Source organism: Lissotriton helveticus, chromosome 2_2, assembly GCF_964261635.1.
Source record: "Lissotriton helveticus chromosome 2_2, aLisHel1.1, whole genome shotgun sequence".
Classification (NCBI taxonomy): Eukaryota; Metazoa; Chordata; class Amphibia; order Caudata; family Salamandridae; genus Lissotriton; species Lissotriton helveticus.
The window spans coordinates 80,306,299-80,331,406 of NC_136060.1; the positions used below are offsets into that span (position 1 = coordinate 80,306,299).

Sequence of the window (25,108 nt, forward strand, 5' to 3'; positions counted from 1 at the left end):
CAGCAGACAGAAATTCATAAATAGCCATGAAATGCTTTAATTGTTTTATGGGTGTTTTGAAGCGGTTGGCTGACAGAAGGGGGTATCTCCGCCTTGCTCCTTAGTGCCGCCTCAGAGGTTGTGCTGCTTCGTTCTGCTGATGATTTACAGCCGTGGAAGTCACATTCTTTCCAGATCACTTTAACTGGGTGAAATTCGATATTAGCAGATAGGGAAAGGACTCCGCAACTGTGTCAGTCGTCAGGCCGGGTCTGCAAGGCATCAGGGGCCTCCAGAGAGCTGGGATTAGTGGGCGAGTGTAAATAACTCTGCTGTCTCCTGGGAACCGGTGGGGGAGGGTTCAAGAAGGAGGGGGCTGAGAGAGGATGGAGCAGAGAGGGTAGGCAGCGGCCTTCATTTCAAGGAGGGCTTTCTCTGAAAACCTGCAGATGCAAAATAAGTGCGTGTTGTGCCGTGTTTATGCCTCCCTGTTCCCGCTGCAGTGGAGATGAGTCTCAGAATCGTTCTTGGAGCTTCGACAGTGCACTCCGGAGTATCTAAATAAAGATTTACAACAATCTGTTGTGGAGTAAGGAACAGAGCTGCCGACTTTGGAAGTGGGGACCGGGGTTCGAGTTTCGGCCTAACAAACCTGTGATTCTGGGAAAATCAATTGAACTCCCATGCCTCTAAAAAAAAATGAATGCGTTCTTGTGAAATGTACTGGTGCTCATGTAAATGCTCCAATCAATACCTTCGGGTCGAGTTCGCGATATCTAAGAATGCAAAAAAACGAAAAAAACGCCACCAGTCTATTGTGAACTGTATCTCGTGACAACACTCATAAAACACACATTTGCCCTGCTTGCATCTCATTGCCTCTCAGACCCCCACCTTCAGTTGAAGAACCCCGTTAGGTGCTGCTCAGCTACGACTAGCCTGCATGCTCGTGAATAACAGAATGCACCCTACTTCCGTTGCACGATTCTAGTGGTGGCAAGATATGGTACAAGCTACAAGGGACGCTTGAAGTCAGAAAGTGGAAGGTTTACATCTCTCTGCAATCCCCGCCGAGTCCTTAATAGGGATGATAGGGGTGAATAATTTGGGAGATAAAGCTGAAAAACAGACGGTGGGAACAGTTCCTTCCTGGGCTTGTGTGTTTATTCACACGCGTGCACAGCGACTTTGGCACAGAAGCGATAATAACTCGCATCAGCTGTAGGGTCTTTCACAGCAGGGGGTCAGGGGGTTCAGTGCTCAGCAATGAATCTGTAAAACAGACTATTGCTGCGCACGGACTCGAAAGGGCATCCCGTGGCCATGCTGAACGAAACGCCCTGAGCAGTAACAGACCCAAACTGCGCCTTTTCTCGCTGTGGCATGAGAAACAGGGATTTAAGCGAACTGGATTATTACTCGACAGATTAAGTGTAAAATAAAACGGAGTAGGGCTTCTGCACGCGTGTGTGCGTGTAAGAGAGGGAGAATGAATAAAACAGAGAGAGGGAATGGGGTTGAGGAGGAGAGAGGTATGGAGAATGAGAGAAATGAAGGTGAGAGAAGAAATAGGTAGAGAAGGGGGACGGGAGACATAGAAGGACGAGAGACGACAAACTACGACAGCACGCCTAAACCAAAAGTTCATCATCAGAGAAGGCAGGGACTGGAGAGTGAGGGGGTGGGTTGGCCATATGGAGTGGGAGGGGGGTGGGCTGCCTGCTGGGAGATGCGAAGATGCGAGTCAGGGAGTCACGGGGCCTGCGGCCATAAGGGGGGGAGAACTGGCTGCGGGAATGCGTGCGAGGGGAGAAGTGTGGCAGGCAGATGCGAGGGAAGCCGGATGGGGGCAGGAGAGCCTGGTGGGGTCAGGCGGATTAGAGAGATGCTTGTGTGGTCACGTGACCCGCTTTTGTGTTCACGTGACCTCACATGCACTGTGAAGAAACGCCAGTGAAACCGCAGTGGTTTCACTAGTCGGATCAAGCCCTTGAATTTTCGCCTATTCCATTCGCAAGCGAATGGTAATAGGCGAAACCTAAAAACGCAGCACTTAATTTTTTAGGTCTCACCTAGACCATGTCCTATTGGTTCTGAGACTGTTCAAAGTATTCAATTATATCTTAATGGTTATGTAGAAGGTAACAAATATGTTAAACACTTTATTATACCTTTTCAACATGCTGCACAGCACCCACGCTGACCTACAGTACAGCTTAAAGACACTGGTAAAGCCAATAGCCATGGCTAAAAACGTATAAGGTCCCAAAAGTGAGACCTATTGGTTATGCCAATGCGTGTTTTTTTGTTGTAAACCTCTTCCTGAGTGCCAAAACTACACATATTTAATAGGGTTCAAACTCCGTGATGTACAAAGCGTTCACACTTTAATCAAAGGTGAGATTATTTGCAAACACCTTAGGAAATAGCACAAATAACAGTATTTATTTACATACTCCAGGTGGGCACACAAGATTTTACTTCTCACATTGTAGTGCTGACCATTGTGCTCCTGATTTGAAAAAGTGTGATAGCTACTAAAACCGGGAAATGGCCTGCCTGCCATTTTTGAAAGCTGTAGTTATTGTGTTGCAGAACTTTTTTTGAACCATACTTTCCATACCTCTTAATTTCTTACTTCACTTGCGTGAATATACAGCGTTTTGCACTATACTTGCATAAAAACTAAATAATGCAATCCTACCTGTAATAAATATATCAGTAAGTGGTTCTAAAGTTGCAGGATGGCAGACGGTAACCTAGTTAGGTCAAAGTTGCTTAAGACATTTGGGGAACATTCAGAAAACTTCCCTGGGAATGCATTCTGCCTGTTGCTTACCATTGGCTTTGAGGTTTGTAAATAACTTTTTCTGGCATTCGATTTACTGGCTTAATTTGTTTAGGCTGTCCAGGTTTAGTTTGTTCCTCCCAAGGGGTTAAGCTTTTTCATACTACCTCTCCTTGTATTCTTCAGCGAGTGCTCCTGTTTGTAAATAGCCCTGTAAATCTTGTTCTTATCTTGTCACATTTGCTGTGCATTCAATGGTCAAATGACCGGCCCTGTCTTCTAAGGGAGCTTGGTGTTTACTTTTCTTTCTCTGATTTCAGAGTGAGAGGATTTATGTGGCAATCTTGCTGGATACTGGGGACAGGCTTGGTTTTTCTCTAGCACACAACAACATTTAAATGAACTGTCTCACAACATTTAAATGAACTGTGGAAGTATGTCAGAATTAGCAAAGCACAAATAAAGTGCATTTTTTGTTAATTCAGAACTGCTGGAAGCAAATACTTTAATATGATCAAAACAGTCCATAAACAAGGTGATGCCATTTCCACACATAGTGCGCTGTATAGTTTTTTTAGTAAAAGTGCACAACTCTTATCTGCACCACTGCACACTTCGACACTCTACTCTGCAACCCTGAATTCTATGCCTCTGAACTCTAAGCCACTCTACTCTGTATACTGCATTAATGTGCCACAGCACTCTGGCACTCTACTCTGTATCACTCACTCTGCGCTACAGAACTTTGCAGCACTCTATGCCACTGCACTCGACTGCACCATACTCTACACTGCACCACTCGATGCAACTGCACTCTATACCACCCTATTCTGTACCTCTCTACTGTGCGCCACTCAACAACGCTGTATTGTACGCCGCTGAATTCTATGCCGCTGCACTCTTCTCCACTGCACTCCAAGCCACTATACTCTGCAACAATTTACACCATTCCACTCTACGCAACTAGAGTACACAATACTCTGTGCCATTCCACTCTTGTTGGTATACGACATGGCTAAAACACATTGCCAAATTGCTCTTGCATAGGGGAGACCTATTGGCTTTGCCAGTGCTTGTTTTTATGCTGTGACTCGTTCTCATCACTATCTGCCACTGGACAAATGGATCAGTGAAAGGTATAATTCATCGAGAATGGGACTTCAGAGCATATAGACTTATATTTGGCAAGACAATACAGCCAATTGCCTGGACACAGATTCTTAATATTTTTTGTGTGTATACATATATGCCACTTTTATAGGACGTCAAATGGAAATGCTACTTTAACCTGTTCCGTGCTCCCGTTGGGACACTACCTGGCCGACGGAGCCCCGCCCACTCAATAGAACGCCCGCACCCGCGGTTATGGCGTTAAGTACTGGGCTTCACCTATTGTCTAAAGTTAATATTGCATATTTCTGAGATTAGTAAGGTGATGTATTTTCATTGTGTATAGTATTTTCAGTGTAACCTTTAGTATCTTCCACCATTGGTTGACTTTAAAAAAACTTTTTTTTATTGGTTTATGCAGAATGGGAAAACGACAATGAATTGTAAAAAAAGAAATCTGGATGATATGTAATATCTGTTTTTGTTTCTGTAATAGGGAGGACATGTATGCACAGGATTCTATAGAGTTGCTAACATCATCGGGAATACAATTTAAGAAACATGAAGATGAAGGAATTGAAGCTCTGCAATTTGCTGAGGTGCTAATGACATCAGGAGTGATATTATGTGAAGGGGTGAAGTGGCTTTCGTTTCATAGGTAAATACTTTTTTAAAACAAATTTTAACAGATCTTTTTCTTAATTTGACCCGCTGATGAGGTTTTTATCCGTGTTCTAGTTTGCTTTCTGTCTTGGTGGCTTGCTTTTTCCTTTTTAATTGCCCTCAAGTTCTTTAACCCAGACATGTTTCCAAAGAGTTGAAGTAGAGCTGAACTTGTCCCTTTGCTTTATGCGGAAAGCAAGTTGACCGCATATAATAGATCTCTTCAGCTATTATGAAATAATGTGAATAAGCATTTCCCTCACTAATGTTTTTCTTTGCATCTCTTGCATCCAGCCCCCGCTTTCCCAGTTTGGAATATTGCTGTTGCAGCGCCAACCATATTTAACATTGATGTTTTGGGCATAATTCCAACATGATTGGGTTCGCAATGAGGCATTTTTTCCTCAGTTTAAATTTGCAATATGTATGCCCTTAATGCTACACTGTAATGTTGAACCAAATTCCTCCATTTCCCACTCCTCAATGCAAAATTCAGTCAGGTTTTTTCTGTCCAGATTAGAAGCATGCTTGTCCACCACAGAGTTTCTAATGGTTGTTTAGACTGATGGTGTAGTGAATGCTTTTTTTCTAGGCTTGTTGTGTGTACTACTCACACCAGTCTAGCTGCATTGTGGCAGTGTGCGACATCTTCTATATTGTAGAAAGGTATACAACCCTGGGTTCTCTGAGCAACCTGGTTTCTTGAGGGCCCTCTGTCTGATGGAATCTTGCAGTTCTACTCTTTGTTTGCTCAAATGTTTAAAACGCGTAACACAAAATAACTTGTAAAACATATTGGTAATAATTATCTTAGGAAAGAATACCAGGTTGGTAGCAAAGCAGTTGGTTGTGGTCTAATCCTCTGAGTCTGAGATTGTTGATGCACAAGTAATTATTTCACTGGGGTTAAACAATAATGGTATGTGGATCTGTTGTGGGATTAGCTTGCTTTCAAGACTACCCTTGGTTACATTTAAGCGAATGAAGATAGTGGTTTGTTAGTTGCTGACTAACTACCAATGCCTGCTCCCAACCTCCACTCTTTCACACAAAACAAACTTGGTGAATGCAGATTTCATTATAAATGATAAACTAGAATCTTTCTAGTTGCAGCGCTCCCAGCTGAACCGAGCGGAATGAAGCTTAGTCCTGTAATGGTTAATGCGGTTATGGGCAAGCGTCCCCAGGATAAGGATGATCTGCCTTTCTGGCTTGCCGAGAAATTTGACCAGCCGGAAGCAGTTTTTCCAAATCGAGTCCTGTAGTAAAACACATGATTCTTACAATTAGTTTGCCCAAGGACTTGGTACCGGAAGCCACACATGGGGTAGAATCTTTGCAGCAGTATACACAAGGTGCTTCGGCACTCGGTCAATGGCTGTCCTTCCGACGGTCATTAAGTGTGTTCAAGATGAACACGGACCTGAGTCTGCGGTTGAATTGGGAATGAGACTCGTTGGCTTATTTGACATAGTTTCCGATCTCGTCCTTTCTAATATAAAGGGAGATGCGGTGAACTTCCAAGTGTCTAATGCTTTGCGCGAAGTCCCCGATGCCGATAAACCCCGACAGTTACCGATAATTATTATGACTGCTTATAAGACCAGAGGCTGTAATAGTTTAGGTGTCAAGCCCTTTTCAGCTAAAGATATAAAACAAACTCATGGGTCGTAATCTGAGAAAGTTTATCAATCTAAAGCTCCAAATCAAAATTGGAACAAAAACAAGAAACCGGGAAAACCACAGCAGAAACAGGAGTCCCGTCCGCGCCACCTGTGCCTGCGTCAACTGAGCGTTCTTATGACTTGCGCGACCGCGCTACGATTAAGTCACCTACTCGTTTACAGGTTCCTGATCAACGTTTTCCTTGTTCTTTACAGGACACATCGGCCTCATCGTCCGGGGGTGGAGGCGGCGGCAGAGGACGGGGTGGCCAGCAGAGTCGCGACTAACCCCGCCCGAAAGCCGGAAAAGGCAAGCAGGACGATTCTTCACATAAAAGACCCCAGTTTCAGTAAAAGAAAGTTGCCGCTTTAACAGCGAGATATGCCACAAATAGTGAGAATGCAGCTTCGGAATCAGACGTGGGCGCTGACGCTGTTGGACAACGCGGCGGAGATTACCATAGTTCGAGAGGCCCTGCGTCCACTACTGAAGGTGACAGCGACTGACAAATATTTTTGTTGTTGAGACAGTGGATACTAGAATAGCTCCGTCTGATAGGCTTTTTGAAATTGACCTGTTAATTAAAGGTGACATACAACGTACCATAAAAGGGTATTTTGGGAAAATCTTACAACTACGCATGACATTTTGTTAGCGGAGGCTGACTGACCCCCACCTTTTGTTATCGCAGCTCCGAGGGGGGAGGAGGTAATCTTCCCTAGCTTCGCGCACACCGTGTCAAAAAAGCATGCGCTGAATTTTGCGGAAGAGTGGGCTAACGCCCTTGCGCCTGCTTTGTACCGTACTCACTGTGGTTGGGATAAATTCTCCCCCCAACATGAGATTCCCCTGCGGTCTATGCCACAGCCTCAACCTCAATATCCCATGCGGCGTGAAGCGAAAGCTTCAGTCGCAGAAATCCTTGAACAATTGGAATATCAAGGTGTGATTGAAACTTGTGTGTCTCCGATGAATAACCTTCTTTTTACAGTGACCAAGCCTGATGGTTCTTACCGTTTGGTATTGTATTACCGGCATCTAAACTCGCATTGCCGTACCTGTGCAATACAGAATACCCATGGCTCAGCCCTGGTGGATGTTCTTGTGCGTAAAAGATTTAAAACCACACTTGAGATATCCGATGTTTTTTTTTGCCCACAACCTTTCTGGTTTAAGTAGTCAAAGGACTGCTTTTACCAGCGGTGGCACACAGCGAAAATTTAAACCTTTAGCTATGGTCTATAAGAATAGTCCTGGTGTGTTTGCTGCCCGTATAGTTTCTCTTCTAGAGGGAATTGACCTAGATGCGTGTTCATATGTGGATGACCTTTATCTCACAGACAACGAGATATGGGCGCATCTGTGCCGCGTTGACCGCATAATATGTAATTTTGCGGACTTTGGTTACAAATTTAACTTTGCAAAGTCTCACATTGCAGAGTACACAGTGTTGTTCCTGGGCTATGCGCTCAATAATGAAGATCGTGGATTGACTCCTCACTTCTTGGAGAAATGCACACAACTGCGTACTCCTACAACACTAAAAAAATTTCAATCCTTGCTGGGATTTTTAAATTTCGGGCGTACTTACATTCCCGAATATGCCAAGCGTATCAAGCCATTATATGCTCTGATACAACCAACTTTCACTAAATCGTGGTGTCTGCCTGAACATTCGGCCATTTTGCAATCCTTGCAGGCTGAACTTCTAGAATCTAAATTCTTACTGACTCGTGATAACCACACCAACCTGGTGATAAGAATCGTCCCTGGGGTGGCGGGTTTCACATACCTTACTTTTAACGAAGGTGACGCAGTACCTATCGCTTACAAGTCACACTTGTACACTTCGGCTGAAATGCGGTTTTCCACTGTGGAATTTTTTTTGACAGCATTGCAAATAGCGATTCTGAAAGAACGCGCACTGTCGCAGGAAAAACGCATGTTGGTTGTTACCCCTTATCTTGCCTTGGAGGCAGTGACGAAAGACAGTGTACCTAATTCGAAAGCTTTGCACCCACGGTGGATACAATGGGCAACATCATTGACGTGTCTGGATGTCGCGTTCATTTTTTACGCCTCCTTGCGCTCGCAGGAGTTCTTGCAGTATGAATTTGTTCATCCTGCCCCTTTGACTATGCGCCCTTTGGAGGATTTCCATTTACACTGATGGTTCAGCGTAAGACGCGCATGGGTCTAAGCATGCATACGTCTCAGCTTGCGCAATTGTGGTTTGTTCCATGGTGAATGGAGAATTCAAGGCCGATGTTGTGCATACACAGACATTAGATAGATACTGAGAAATTCTGTTTCAGCTCCGGCTCCTAACAACAGGCCTGACGTTGCCTTCGAGATGCCTGCTGTTTCAAGTCCTTTATTGAATACCCCACCTGATGCTCATCTTGATGATACTGAGTATACTTACCCCACAGACTTGTCAATGCCTGATTTACAAACCTGTTTGGCAACTGAGTCCAAATTTTCATTTGACACTAACTCTACCACATCGAAGTCCCCTTCAAAGCTTTTTGTTTTTGCAAAATGGTTTAAAAAAAGACTTTTTATTCCTCCTTGGACCTACATTTGGTTGGTGCTTTTTTCAATTGCTTTGTTTGTCAATCTGCTTTGTGGTGTATTTTTTCCGTCTTGTGAATTGACACTACGTTGAAGAGAGAACTTCAATTCGACTAATTAATGGAACATTGGCATCCCATTCATCATCACACAGAATGAAGAGGGACCTGACTTTTGTAAACATTACTGCTTGGCCCGTCTTAGATGGGATTGTATGGGATGCTGTTAAATATCAGATTCACGGCCCCACAGAGGTTATAAATGTTCCGAACGTACTAAGAGTTTCTATGGGGGATGTGATTAAACAAAATATATGCTCTGATGATTGGGATGTTCAAGCCGTAGAGGCTTTGTTTTCAGATTTGAAATATCTTTTTTTTTTTTTTTTTTTGTCCTCATCTCCACCATGGCTGTGATCCGTCGAATCTCTGGACTGGGAGGAAAGAAAGACAGGCAGCGAATATGACACGCAAACTCAGTATATACTGGTAGGGTTGCGACCAATTGATAGTTGCCAAAACCCAGATGCTGTGTCAATCACTCTGCACATTCTACCCCCAGCAACTTGTTGTGCGGATGCTCAACCATCAGCCATATTCCTTATTGCTTGAATCAACCTTTATACCCCTCAAAGAAGGCGAGGTTGCACAGCAGAGAAGGTATAACATGGCTTCGTAATCATCGGACGTGGGGGGTTGGGGGGGGGGAGAAAAAAAAAACCCTCCTCCAATGAGATTAATCAAGTAAGTGCCAAAAAGCTCTTTTTTCTGGTTTCCCAGCTCTGGCTAGATCTAATTTAGATATTTGTAGCATTGAAATACGCCAGTCTTGTATGGAAGGGGGAAATACCTCCTTCCATCTCTTACAAATTTCTCTACGGGCCACCAGGATGGAGAAGAATAAGAGATTTCTGGTTGCACTTCGCTTCCGATCTACTACTCCGAAGATTACTAATGGAAGATCGATGGACACCGTGGAACCGATGGAAGATGTAAGTTTGTTACTGATTTGATCCCAAGAAGACCTGAGTTGGGGGCAATCAAAAAACATGTCTGCATCAGAGGAAGCCACTAGGCCACACCGCACACATGCGACCGAACCCCCTGGGGAAAATTTGGAAAGCCTCTGAGGCGAATAGTAGGCCCTGTGAATAGTAAATAGATGGTTTCTACGGAGCCAAGCTGGTTTGACCAGGTTCCACAGAATGTTACATGATATTGACCATAAGTCGTTCAAGTTCGAAGATGGCACCAGGGACCCCCATAATTTTCCGGGGAGATGAAAATCCCCGTCAATCTCCTCCAGGATTAAATTATACCATAGAGAGACTTCCTTTGCTGCTTTTGGTCTAGCATAAGGTCTTCCGGATGGTTTGCTTCACCTAGTGGTCTATTGTGAAGCCGGGCGAGTCTATCTGGCTGTACTTCGGCTTGGGCCCAACTTGAGATTTGCAGATACTTTAATCTAGACAGCCCTGGACCTGTCTTTCTTACAAGATGTTCCCACGGCAGCAAGACTCCATCTATGAATAGGTCCCCCCAAGTTAGAATTCCAGCGTCTTTTAGTGGGATTACCAGTGCATCAGTTGTCCAGCCAGGGGGTACGGGTAGATCCCATATTGGAGATCTATTTGAATAATATCCTAATTTAGTTGCAGATCTTATGTTGTACCAAGTTCTTGCAAGACCCTGCAGCACCTTTAGTTTGACCTTCTTAAAAAATGTGGGGTCTCCGAACTTGAATAGAAAGCCTGACTGCCTGACTTCTTCCCCCTGCAGCAATGCCTTGAACATCAACCCTATACCTTGGTCTGATGGATTTTTTAACAACATTCGTGCATGTCATCTGAAAGGCCAAGGCATATATCTGAAGGTCGGGACCAGCTAAGCCACCTTTCTCCCTACGTCGCCTTAATTTCTTCCACGCGATTCTTACAGTTTTATTTTTCCATATAAATGAAGAAATAATGCTTTGCATCTTCGCCACTAACGATGTGTCAAAAAATAATGGTATAGTGTTAAAAATAAAAGTTAACTGAGGTAAAAGTGACATCTTCACCAAGTTTGCACGTCCCAGAACCGTCAAAGGTAGATGCATCCAAGACTCCATTAGTTTCCTGCATTTTTTCGCCACTATAGTAAAATTAGTAGATGCAATCAGATTGATGTCTTTGATGATTCTTAGACCTAGGTAATTGAGACTACTACTAAGTTGACCATTGAAACCTGTAAGATCACTATTCCAAGCCATTATTTCGGTCTTGGATTCGTTAACCTCGTACCCTGAGATTTCCCCGAACTCGAGTGCTAAGTTTATAGCTGCTGGAAATGCAGTGCTGATATCCGACGTCATAATCATGACATCGTCGCCATACAGTGACACCTTTTTTTCCCAATCTCTATACTTAAAAGGCTTGATGTTATTAGCCTGGCGGATTTTTTGCGCAAAGGGCTCAATGTAGAGATCAAAAAGCAGAGGGGACAAGGGGCACCCCTGACGTGTGCCCCTTGTGATGGAGAATGACTCTGATACTGCACCGTTAACCAAAACAGAGGCCGTCGAGTTATGATATATAAGATCCACTGCTCTGCGAAAAAAGCGTCCCATGCCGAACTTTTCCAAGACCCCAGACAGGTACAACCAATTGACCCTGTCGAAGGCCTTGGTGGCGTCCAACGTGAGAATTGCCAATGGTGCAGAAGAAGCTGTTGCCATGTCGATTGCTCCTATAAGGTCATACGTCAGCTCAAAGAGCTTGCGACCCTTCACAAAGCCCTTCTGAATAGAGTGTAGAACTTCTGGAGCCACCTGGCTCAATCTCTTGGCTAAAAGGGATGTATAGATTTTATAATCCGCGTTAAGTATTGAAATGGGACGGTATGAACCGCAGTCGGAAGGAACCTTGCCTGGTTTCAGGATAAGTGTAATAGAAGCATTATTCCAGGAGGTAGGAGGTAACATTCCTTCTTGCAAAATTTGATTAAATATATCTACAAGAAGAGGAGAGATTTCAGTTATTAGACGTTTATATATTTCAGACGGCAAGCCGTCGGGCCCCGCCGCTTTACCTCCCTTGCTGTTTTTTATTACACTTATCACCTCTTCTTCAGTTATCCTCTTATCCAAAGATATACTTTGTTCTACGGTTAGAGATGGTAAAGAAATGCCTTCCAGCCAATCCTTTATTTTATCAGGTGAGGTGATCATATCCTCCTGATAAATATTCTGGAAAAAATCCTTGAAGGCAGATCTTATTTCAGCATCTGAAAATACGGTCCCAGCCCTGGTTTTAATACAATCTACATTGTTCCGACTCCGGTCAGTTCTGGACTTCCAGGCTAATAATAATAGATTACAAAACTAAAAGAGGAGGATACCGCCCTAGCTGATAGGCTGGAGATTTTGGAGAATAACTCTAGGCGCTCTAATATTCGCATCTTAAATGTGCCGGAAGGTAGTGAAGGCTCGAATATCAAGACATACATTGTCCGGCTCTTAAAAAAATCTCTCAATTTGGATCACTCAGAAGAGGAACTATCTCTAGATATACAGCGTATACACAGGGATCCCTTCAGATTGAATACACAGAGGTCTAAACCACGCAAGGTATTGGTAAACTTCCACACCTATTCTTTAAAGGACCAGATTTTCAATCTAGCACTTAAGCAAAAATCCCTGTCAGGAGATGGTTTTAACTTCCAAATAAGATCGGATCTTTCAAGGGCCACCTTAAATAGACAATGGGAATTGGGCAGGAGAATGGAGGCGTTTAGAAATCTAGGCGCTACAGTGCAGCTGAGATTTCCTGCAGCCCTGAAGATTATGATGAACAATAAGATGTTTAATATCCACACAGTTCAGGCTGAAGATGACCTACTGATGACCTTTGGAGCAGCAAAGGGGGCTGAATGCGGCTCGGGATAAAATAACGAGAGCCAGACTATATACTCTTCTTTTTGTTGTTGTTTCTAGTCCTTTCCTTCATCCTATGACTCCCAAGGAAAAAAAAGAAGAAAAAGGAGTGGATTTTTTTTTTTCCCTCAGTAAACCAATGGTGGAGGGCGAAGACCATAAGTAGAAAAGGAAAAAGAAATAAGGAATAGGAGAAGTATAGAAGCAAGGGGAAAGATAATGGAAAGATAATGTAGAGATATGAGAAAAAGGAGAAGAAAGGGAAAGAAAAGAAAAACAGGGGATTTGAATGACTAAACACTCACAGTAAGTAAATTTGCACAAATTGCACTAAGGGGTGATTGGGAAGGAAAACAAAAAAAAGAAAAGGAGGATAGAAAGAAAAAAAAAAAGGGGGGTAAGGAAAGAAATACTTTTCCAGTTTATTAATATGATGGAGCACTATACAGCCCTCTTCACTATAAAACACGCTCCTGCAGGGGCTCAGTAAGAGTTAGGGGTAACCGAAAAACCGGACACGTCCCGGTTAGTTAGAACAAGGGTTCCTCAAGGGTGGTTGGAAGGGTTTCACTCGGGTGGTGGGGGGGTGGGAGTACAAAATAAAAAAATCCTCATTTCCTATTCAGTTGTGGACTGTCTCTTTTTTTGCTGTTCATTATGGACAAGCTTTATATTCTTAGGTATAGTATTTCAGTTGTCAGCTAAGGACTGCATCATGGGTCGAAATAATCTTACTTGACATGAGTACTCTTAGGATTCTCTCCCGGAATATTAATGGCTTGCGTACCAAACCTAGGTCTAACAGGATCATTCAATATTTACGGGATTCAGAAGCGCAGGTCGTAATACTCCAGGAGACTCACCTGGCTGAAGTCGACCTGTTAGAAGAAATAAAAAAGAATAAGTGGATAGATTTGTCTGATTCAACTTCACAAACAAGTACTACTAGAGGGGTCTCGATTTTCTTTAAAAAATCACTACAAAAATCTTAAAGCAGAAGGTTGACTACGCAGGCAGATAGGTCATAGCTGCAGTAGTTATAAATGGATCACAATTCACCATCGTAGGGTACTATGGTCCTAATAGGGATGACCCATCATTCCTAGAGATATTATTCTCTGAATTATTGCACTTCCCAGAACCTGTCATAATGGCAGGGGATTTTAATATTGTGCTTAATCCTCTGATTGACAAGACTCCGTCTAGCCAGCAACAAACATTTTCTAAATCTAGAGCTTTTTTACTCAAATCTATGAATCAATATGGAATCCTTGATATCTGGAGAGTAAGAGCGGATCAGAAACCAGTTTTCTCATTTCATAATTTCAAATATCACCACCAATCAAGGATTGACTTTATTTTAATTAGCAAAACTTTGCTTGACTCGGTAAAAAATATTGCCTATTTACCGTCACACTTGTCAGATCACAGTGCTGTTTCCCTGGAACTTATCGGTTTGATCAGATCTCCGAACAGGTCATGGACGTGCGATCACTTTTTTCATCTCCAGACGATCTTGCATGTATTAGGATAGAAGTACAGGAATTCTTTCGTCTCAATATTGGCTCGGCTACCCCTAGCATTGTCTGGGATGCTTTTAAATGCTTCCTACGGGGTGTTATTAAGAGCAAAACTACATTCCGGAGAAAGCAATACAGCCAAGAAATTGAATCTATAGAAACCAACATGTCATTGATCCAATCTGAGCTAGAGGCTTGTAATAATGTCTCCGACTCAATTACATCGGATAAACAGGAAAGACTACTAGAGCTTAAGGGGCAGTTGGCTTCTAACCAGCATATTCTCCAGAAATGGGAAGCCAGTAAGTTAGCAAATTTTGAATTCGGAGAAGGGGCTGGTAAATTATTAGCCTGGAAGTCCAGAATCAGATTTGAAATATTATGCTGCTTTTGATGCTGAGGATTTATATTTAGATTCAGCTAATTATGGTGATTTGTTCCGTTATCAACACTACTGCAATCACTACCTGCATAAAGCTAACACAAGGAGGAATATAGTTAGGCTTTCCTGTTTCAGTTTCTATTTTTGGTAAATTCTTGTGGGGCTTTTTCAGTGTTTTCAATACCTTAAAAAACAGTTATCAGTGGTTACACATTTTCGAGCAAATAAAAACAGAAAAAGGGTTTTTCTGGTGTTTTTGGAACGTTTTGCTTTTATTATTACTTGCTTTCTGCAGTTATAGAACAAGATATATAGACAATGTGCGTATAGTGTATATGAGGTCCAAATAGAGTTTTGCAAATTAAACTTATTGTAATACACCATACAATACTTCTTCAGTGAGTCTTTGGTCATGTGCGCTCGCCCTTTCCTTCCCATGTAAACGTCTGTGAAAAGACCCTCTCAACATTGTCACTTGAGACGGGTAACTCCAAAACAGCCAGTACACAATTTGTTCACTCTGGCCACTGACATAGCTTTCCCTGACAATACTGGTAGCTGTGCCAAAGTCACTAAAGGTGTCGTCCAGCCTACTCTCAAGGAGAGGTTTCACATCTACAACAATTATGCTGAACACTTGGCAGACAAGACTTTTTTCAAGCTCTAGTTTTTTTATTATGTCCACTACAGAAGTTACGTTTTCCTGTAAAAATCTAATAATGCAGTAGAGTGCACTTTTTTCACATCACTATGTTTATGCGACGAAAGATCCTCACATTTCTTGCCTTTGGCACCATCACTCAGCAAACATTCTGTAAATGGTTGCCACATGGATAATATAGCATTCATAGCCCCTTGGAGTGAGAACCATCAGCTAAGGGACACAGTTGAGATGGCTCTTTCTTTGATGCCACACAAAGCACAACATTATAAATATATTTGAGTTTTAGTTCCTGTTCATAAGGAAACAGTGCACCAGAATGGACTAAAAAGTCAATCGCATCCCTCATTAACTCCGAAGATTGCAAAGATGCTTTCAGCATACCATCTAACAAGTGGCAAGGATCTCCTTTAGGGAATCACTTAAGCTCAATTTTGACAGGTCATCAAACAACTTTTTCATATATGTAGCTGAATCACTGCAAATACAAACAATATCACTCCAATCTTTGTTGAACTTGGAAAGAACATTTTTGCAGAGGACTCCAAGTGACACTGCGTTCCATGTTTTCCTAAAGTCTATTGTGACGTTTTCATCAATATCCTTGATGCTTGGTGATTGCACTCTTTATACATATACTTGTCACTGTACCTTGCATCAAATGTTTAAATCCTGAGGTGTTGGCATTTCACCTACTGTCAATACTGACCCACTAGAAACTGTGGGCTGATGTATTAAGGGTTTTTACCCATTCTCAGTGGGTAAATGTGATTACACATATCAGGAACACTTCTTATGAAACAAGCCATTTTACCTAACAGTGAAAGAATCAAAAGCAGCTAAAATATCAAATATGATATTGATATTTCCTGATTCTCTACAGTTTATAAAATAATTAAACAAGACCTAAAACATGCTCCTGAACCCTGCATCTTTAGGCCAAAGACCACAACATTGAAAAAAGGAAGAAGAAACAATATTTTAGGGCATCCCTAAACAACAAAACTCAAGCAGAATAATGTTAGCCCAGGCTTTGTTACTGCTAGCTTGTATAACAACGTTACATTGTATTGGCCCCGTCAGGAAGAAAATAAATGACTTTCGTTCTCTTTTTCCTTTCTTTGAATGGCATTTAGTTTGTGGTTGTGAAGGTGTTTTTTCAGTGTTTATATGTTTTCACTGGTGAGGGCTATTTCTCTTTCAGTGGGGTTTTATCAGTTTTATTATATGTTTAAACCTAAAACCCCACAGCCTAAATATAGTTAATTATACGCAATGGGAACACTGCCCGGCTCCTGTTGAAGGGACCTCAAGTTCTATTTTGAAGAGATTCACTTATTATACTGATTTTAATCCGTCAAATCCTAATGCATTTTATTTTAAGATGTCCGAAAAGTCCTCTTCCAAAGACTTACCCACAAAAAATTGTTATATTCTACGTCCTTTCTTGACCAATTGGCTATTGGGGGCTATGAACTGTGGAAAGATACTATTGATCTTAAATCTGTTTGGGGTTCTAAAAGTTGGCAAGTGCAAGGCACAGAGGCTTTGCATCGTGCATGTCTCCTCCCGAACCATATGTTGTTTTTGAATTTGACTATTTCACAAACCACCTGCTTTGGATTGGCTACTACTAAAAAATTAAATGCTCCTTCTTTTCCAGAATTGTAAGAGTCCCCCGTTTGGGATAATAATACCAATCTTTCTATCAGGGAATTAGACGCTGTTGCTGAATTCTACTTTTCACATATCCAGTTTGGATCCTAAGGGTTGTTTGTTATGGCACAGAAGTGCAGATTCTTGCCAACATCATTTTCTGGGTTTAGCCCCTGGCTACACACAGGTTAGGGTGGATCCCCGTTTTGAGAGTGACCATTCTGTAACTACCTATTCCGTAGGCAAGCTGTGTCAGAATTGGCTCAACCACTCCACTTTAGCGTCAGTTAAGCTTCATTTGTCTAAAGTGACTGACAATGTTGATCTGAATGACTTTGTCAAGGGCCCTACTTCCGGCAGATCCAAAAGGTGGATATATGCCATTACAACGAAGTTTGGAAACTGTCCCAGATTGAGGCTGTTTCCCGCTTAAGAGCTATAGATCAAGCGAAATTTGGAAAAAGTGCTTTCAGTTGTAGATAAAGGCATTAACACACTTTCTTCCCGCATTTACACATTAGATAATATTGTTTCCTCTGTTGTTGATATTGTGCAGGAAGATGTCTCTGTTTTGTACCATGGCCAAAATCAATTGCGTTCCATTATGCAGTTTGCATGGACTTTACAAACGTTAAAGGCAGGGAAGGTGCCTTGGGACTACATGAACACGTCCTCTTTATTTGCACCTTTTAATTTGACTGACAAACAGCAATTTATGTCTATGAAAGAGGCCACTTTTTCTATGTTACATATTGAAAAGTTAGAACCTCTGCCGTTTTCTGTGGCCGAGACAAATTCTGCTTTGTAGCTGCTCCATGGGTTAATAAAATTACCTTTTCCTTTGTTCAAATTCGAAGCATGCATGAAGTATTATGCAAGTGGCAGGTATGAACCTCTGGTGAAGATTGCACAACAACACCTTGATCACTTGTTAGTGTGTAGGAATATCCAATTACATGGCTCGTGTAATCAAAATGCACCTAATTTAGCCTGTGTCTTAATAGGTACACCGACGCCTGCTATCATGCTATCACACCCACATTCACATTACTAGCAAACAGTAGTTATTTACTTTTAAATAATGAAGATTGTTGTGGGATGCTGGTAGGAATTCCTTACATCGTTACGGTCTCCCAACGTGTAGTTTGTAAAAATGTAATGTTTCCTCCTCCACTTGGGAAGCTGGATGTTTCCATCTGGCCGTCGATTCCGACTTTGAAAGCAGAGTTTAACAAGATGAGTCGAATAAGAGCTCTTTTGTCCCAGAAAGAAGTCACCCTTACATCTGCCCGTGAAACATTTGTCCTTCACGTGGCTAACACCCGCAAAGAAGTGCATGCCTTATTAAATACGGATCTTCCCCTGCATTTCGAGGAGTTAATTCACACTATCTTTAATGCTTCCTCGACCACAGGGCTGGCTCACTTTTTTAAAGCGGTTAGTAGTGGCCTTGTGACTGCCTTCCAATATTCGGTGTGTCCCGGCATTTTTTCATTAATTTATTTTATTTTTTTTCCACCGTCTTTGGTGGATTTTCCTTGATGCTCGCTCTGGTTGCCGGAGTGCTTCTACTAATTTGTTTATTTCCGAATGGATGCACGTCCTGTGCCACAAGACAATTTGCCCCGGCTGTTGCTGCTCCGCAACCGAATGCTTGTTTACTATGGGGCCCTGCCTCTGGCTACATTGAGTGCAGTTTATGGATTATCGTTTCAATTTTCCTTTTTCACATGCGTCCAGCCTGTCTTTCATTGCCTGAGCTGCGATTTCGAATGGGCTCCGGATTTGTGTCTCTGCAGTACGGTGTCTCCCAACGCAGATTATGATCAATTGATGAGCCCCTTAGTTGCTCATGAATTGCTTTGTTCTGGTGGCGGGATTATGGCCTTTGCAGCGATGCATGGATTCCTCAGACGTTGGAATATTTTTGCAGTGACTCATAATTTCTTCGCATGCAGTTATATTGAAGTAAACTCTACTTGTCCTCTGATGGTACTAGAGGTTCCGGTTATTGAGGAACATGTATGTTCATTCCCGTTACTCAATTGGATGGCTAAAATGATTTCAAACGAGAACAATGACTTCCTGTTGGAGGCTGTTGCAACGTACTGTGCATATACACTGTTGGAGTGAGGTGCATTTCCTTCTCTCTCTCTCATTCACGACCGACGTCATATGCTGAACATCGGATTATTTTTTTTGCTGGCCTATTGGCTTTACTGTGCCCAAATGTGATTACTAAATTGGAGTATTTTCAGAATTCAGAGTTTCCTCCCGTTTTTCCATTAATGCAAATTTGAACTTGATTCTATCTCTCGAACTTGAACTCTGTGTTCCTGCTTTGCCCCCATTACTTGTCCGTGCTCCGATCAAGGGAGGGTGTAGTGGGGCTGAGCCTTGCATTCATACAGTGTTAAGTTAGCATGAGCTTATTAGAAGTTTAAACGCATTGTACCTTTTGCTTTCTTTTGCACACGGCACACACATTAGCTATTGTTTAGAGTTAGGCTGAGTGTTTTGCTTCACCTAAGAATAACTTGTTTTTCTACATTGCTAGACTTGCTTCGTAAGCTTAGCCTGAACAGTGAGAGCCGAGGCCTTCAAGATTATATCAACACTGTAGCTGTTGTTGGAACTGATCAGCGCACGTTCTAGCCATAACATATACGCAGCTGAGGCCAACTCAGATACTGGCACTTTTAATAATGCACTGTGTAGGCATGATTGAACACACTTGGAGAACATTTGTATGCTGAGAGCTTGTGCAGAACTTGATGTGATTCACTCCTGCTAATCTTTGAGGTATGGGGTCTCCTATGCAAGCCTAAGAGACCTTCTTTAGTTCTACAATAACCTACTAGCAAGGGAGGGTGAAATATAGGTATATATTTAACGTGTTTCCATTTAGCATTATAACACGCTTTCTCCCTTTGTATTTTATGTTATAGTAACTATGCTGACAGTCTTATTTCTTATCATAGGTCTTCTTGTATTAGCTAAGATGCTGCACCTGAGATCACGGCGTTAAAATAAACATTTTAAACTTGCTCGTGTCTCCCTTTACTCCCTGTTCTGGACTGGTATGAGAGTATAATGAAAGAGTGCTCATGTTTCCCACCTTACCTGAGGTATCCTAAGTCGCATGTTATGGTTTGTCTAATCATTGGACAAAGTGCTAATGAGACACTGATGCTAGTCTGGTAGGGGATTTTGGGTACTAAGGTGAGTTTTTGGCACACCCTAAGGTCCTGAGTCTCTGTGCACAGTTCTGTGTCTGAGCAGAATCCCTGCAACATTAGGTTAACAAAACTTAACAATATAAAGACTAAGTCTACTCATATCATCAGTAAATGTTGGTTCAGCTAACTTACAGGACCTCGTCTAAACTCCTAAACCGTCAGCCAGAGTTCTAGAGGCTGTGGGTAACCTCGAACATGGTCACTCTTATTTACAAAGAATTTGTAGAAACACTTCTAACCCTTTTGTTTTGTCACTTTTGCATGCCCAAAGTTTTACAAAGAAAAGGGCAATAATACATTTTCAAATGTTTATTGAAAGCTCTAATCTTTTTAAGTAAAAAATGAACTGGCAAATCTCACACTTCTCAGAGAGATGAGTAGAAGGGAGGCACAGGATACACACAGAGTGTGGGTCCGACTTGGCCTTCTTCCTCGAGCACTCTGGGCATTTATCAAATAATGCAGGCATTTTTGATAAAAGAACTGCTCAGAACACTACAAGAGGAAGAGGGCACAAAAACATGTCGAGTGTAATCACTCACACACTTTAAAAGTACAAACAATTCTATAATAAACCCAAAAAAGAGAGAGCTCAATGCTCTAGGGTCCTGCTAGCAGGAGCCGGAAAAAAGAACTGAAAGTAAATGGGACCTGCAGGGCATTCTGGGATACTGAGAAAGTTCTAGAAAGGCACGGTATCCCTTTTTGAGCCACATAATGGCAGCCTATGGGGCTTGTCTGTCCTTCCCTTCCTCTCTATCATTCCAGAGGCTTTGTTGGTAAAAGAGGAAGTTTTCTCTATGGTGAAAACTTGGCAGGCTGTGCTGCTTGTGGTTTTGGTGGAATGTCTTGTTGAAGTACTGGACAGTGTAGCCTGTGGATATAGGCTGCATTATTTGTCTTTAAATTCTCTCTTAAGTGTCTGTGCAGGACTGCATTTGTAGACAACTTAAGAGATTCTTTTTTGATTGCTCCGGGGTCCACGCTCATGAGCGGGACTATTCACTAGATTATGACTATAACAGAGATACCCCTACTACAGAACTGGAGTTACAGGACAGAAACTACTCCATCTGGAACAATCAGTGGACCCCAAATAGTATTTCATATGGAGCCCAACATTTGTCTAGTCAATTATTATAATATTTCTGTACACCATAAGGAGTGATGGATCCACTACAACCTGAACCTAATACTCTAGCTGTAAAGGACTGCTTTGATTCATTGTTCTTCCATTCCACTATCTAATTTCACTCTGGAGCGGAATAATGCACATCAACACCCACAGATTCCTGGTATGCCTTGTAGCGATAGCTAGACCCTGGTTCAAGTGAAATGCTCCCACTACATATGTACAAATAAGACTTGAAAATCTTTCATAACAGTTTGAGCCTCAGCCAATTGCTGTGGCCAAACCCATAGAAATCGAGAGCAAGAATCAACGGCTACTAAGATATTTGAAGCATTGAGTGGTTCTTAATGTTTTAAATAGGCACATTGTAATGGCTTATTTGAAACTAAAAGCGGTGTCTACGGTCTGTGAGCAATGGTGGGACCTTTTGTTGACAAATGTCAAATCAAATAGATTTTTATGTCTGTTTATAAAATCTCTGCCACCAGAATTGTTTCTGTAATAAATAAAAAAACCTTAGCCACCCCACCTGCATGGGCAGATGTCAAACCCTCATGAGCAGCTGTTATTAACTCTAAGCTACGGTCCTGGTTCCGTATCACTTGTTCACCTGCCCCAGGAATGCGGGCAAAGGAAACATTTTGAGGACACAAAATATAGGAGTTCTCAACTGAAAAGCCTTTAGGTTAGGGTTCACCACTAGCCGAAGTAGTGACCGCAGCCATTATGTCATCATCTATCCTCGTATGTGAATGAGTAATCTTAGCTCCACCTACAGTCTGTGCAGCCACCTTCGCAGCTTCATCATTAAATGAATTCCCTGCAACGTTTTTACCAACACGTTGATGGCTCAATGTATGAATCACATGAGCATATGGCAAAACATCTTTTAGAGCCGCCACATTTCCCCCAAAGATGCTTTAAAGAATTTCCTTCAGAATCTCTGAATCTATTCATGCCCCAATGAGGTAAATTACTGTTCATGGCATGTGTGCTATAGATACACATGCTTGCATACTCCTGCCATCTAGTGTTGGGTCTGGATGTTTGCAAGTTGTTTTTCTTCGAAGAAGCCTTTCCTAGTAACAAGCTAAGGTGACTCCTCCTTTCGGTGATAGTGCGAATGGTCATCGACTCCATTGTTAGATTGTTTTTTTCCGCCATCGTGTTCGGATGTGTATTGCTGTGCTCCGTTTCGAAACTGTTATCTCGAGTTCCCCTCAATGCGCAATCCTCTCTACCTTTTTTTTGTGTTCAAATCTTTTTTATTGAAGAAAAAAAAAACAGAAATGAGAGCGGCAATACATCATCAGTATCCATATGAGCATATTGGTACAGTGCCGAGACAAAGATGGATCAACACATAGGAAATGATACATGAAGTAAAATAAGAAAATGAAACAATACAATAAACATCGTTCCAGGTCCATAAAAAGGTGATCGCCAGTAACCAAACAATAACAAATCATCATCTCATTATTCCTTCAGCTCACAGTTTCGTATAAGCATTTCGATTAGAATTAGCCCAGGTAATACCATGTGATATCTTATCAAACCTGTAGAGTAAATCCATAGTTATTTTGCCCATTCATTAAGCGTTGATTTAGTCACATATGCATCTCATGGTGGATCGAAGGTAAAGGAGGCCTCATCTAAGGATAGCCATAGTTTTTTGTTGGTGACCTGCCACGGTGACGAGTGCAGCGCGGGATTATCAGTGCCTCTAATGCAGGACAGCCATTCTCTCCAAGCATTAAAGGATACCTCATTTGCTGACTTCCAGTTGCATAATACAACCTTACATGCCAGTGTTAGTAGAAGGTCCAGAAGCTGGCGGTCATGGTCTCCCCCCACTATTGGGTCTATGCCTCCCAGGATAATATAGATGAATTCTCTTTTGGGTTTTATGGCAAAAATGTGTTCGACATAATCAAAAAAATTTCCCCAGTATGTGTGAAGCATGGGACAGTTGAATAACATGTGTGGTAGGTCACCAGTACCTAATGAGCAATTCCAGCATGTTGATGTGTCTCGTAGGCCAGCTTTAAATAATCTCTGCGGGGTCCAAAATGTTCTGTTAAGTATCATATACTTCACTGATCTCACTGATGAACACCCCGGAATATCTGGCAAAGACCTTCTCGGACCACAGACCCCTCAAATGCGCTATCTCCTGGGGCAGGATCCCGACTCCCGTCCCTACGTGGCGACTCAACCCCCGACACTTAGAGGACGGCCCGTTTAAAGCTGCTCTCTCGGAGACCCTGTCACGGTACTGGGAGATCAACTGGGATACAGCCTCCTCTAACCTCATAGTCTGGGATGCGATGAAGGTGGTAGTGAGGGGAGAGGCGATCGGGAAATTAGTGGGCGCCAGACAAGAGATCCACCAGACGCTGTGTGCGGTGGAGGACCGCTTGGCGGAACTTGAGCGGGGAGAGGTGGGAGACCCGGGGAGGAAGCTGGCACTGCAGACACAACATATCCTACACGCTGAAACATTAGAAACGCTGCGTAATATAGACTACAAGACCTACTTGCTACGGCAACATACAGAGGCTGACCGCTCAGGGGCGTTGCTTGCCCGCATCATACGAGATAAACCGGACACCCCGGTTATCACTCGGATACGTGACCCAAGGGGTGCCTTGGTAGACACACAATGCGGCATAAACCGGGCGTTTTATGACCACTTACGGGCCCTGTATGCCCGACCCGGACCGGACGACCCTGCCCTTCTGACTGACTTCATGCGGGACCTCCCCTTCCCCCAACTGACGGTAGAGGTACGAGAATCCATGGCAGGCCCCATCACCCAACACGAAATTCGCGCCGCAATCAAACACCTGAATAGAAACAAAACCCCGGGCATGGATGGACTCCCAGTGGAGTTCTACTCCACTTATGCCGACACTCTAATGCCGGTCCTGGAACGCATTTACATGGAGGCCTTCGAGAAAGGTCACTTGCCACACTCGACCATGCAGGCTATGGTGATCTCTATCCCTAAGCCGGATAGGGACGCTCTAGAGCTCGCGAACTACAGACCATTGTCCATGTTGGCTACAGAATACAAAATCCTGAGTAAGGCCATTGCCCTCCGAATTCAGCCCCACCTGAATACACTTATCCACTGTGACCAGTGCGGGTTTCTCCCGGGACGCAGTACCTCCCTCAACACGAGACGCCTCCACGCTGTCATGGCGGCGACACCGGCTATGCTGGCGCGCGGGTTGTATTGCATTTGACCTAAAGCAGGCCTTCGACTCGCTCTCTTGGCCCTTTATGTTCGAGGCCCTGCGCCAATTCGGGTTCCCGGACCCACTGATCAGATGGATCACGCTGCTGTATACCGGTCCCACTGCTAGGGCGAGCACGGGACGCCATGTGTCGGACGAATATCCGGTTCACCGGGGCACCAGGCAGGGCTGTCCCCACTGTTATTCGTGCTGGCACTGGAACCATTAGCAATTGCCCTATGCCACCACGCGGAGGTGAGAGGGATACTGGTGGCGGGTTCGTATCATCTTCTCTCAATATACGCAGACGATCTGCTGCTGTACCTGCGGGATCTGGAGGCCGACCATACAACATTGTACGACACCTTCCGCCGATTCGAAACTGCCTCGGGGCTGGCTATCAACCCGGACAAATCAACGGGGTTTTACTTCCATGAGGGACCCCGCCCGCCATCTCTGCCATTTGGTGATTGTATAATCCAGGTGGCCCAAACGACCTTTAAATACCTGGGAATACACGTATACCGAGAGCCGGAGGACCAACTAGAGGGAAACATTTCTAGGGCTATAACCGGCCTCCGGGGTAGT

At 43.1% G+C, this 25,108-nt stretch overlaps 1 protein-coding gene across 4 annotated transcripts in view; it reads left to right on the plus strand.

Moving 5' to 3' along the window:
- Nucleotides 1–25,108, plus strand: part of CNOT7 (CCR4-NOT transcription complex subunit 7) — a 354,347-nt gene that overhangs the window by 78,198 nt on the left and 251,041 nt on the right. For all 4 annotated transcript variants that reach the window (XM_078678131.1, XM_078678130.1, XM_078678132.1 and 1 more), the window contains exon 4: nt 4,374–4,535. In XM_078678131.1, the coding sequence (XP_078534257.1) occupies nt 4,374–4,535 (162 nt within the window). The remainder of the gene's footprint in view (nt 1–4,373; nt 4,536–25,108) is intronic.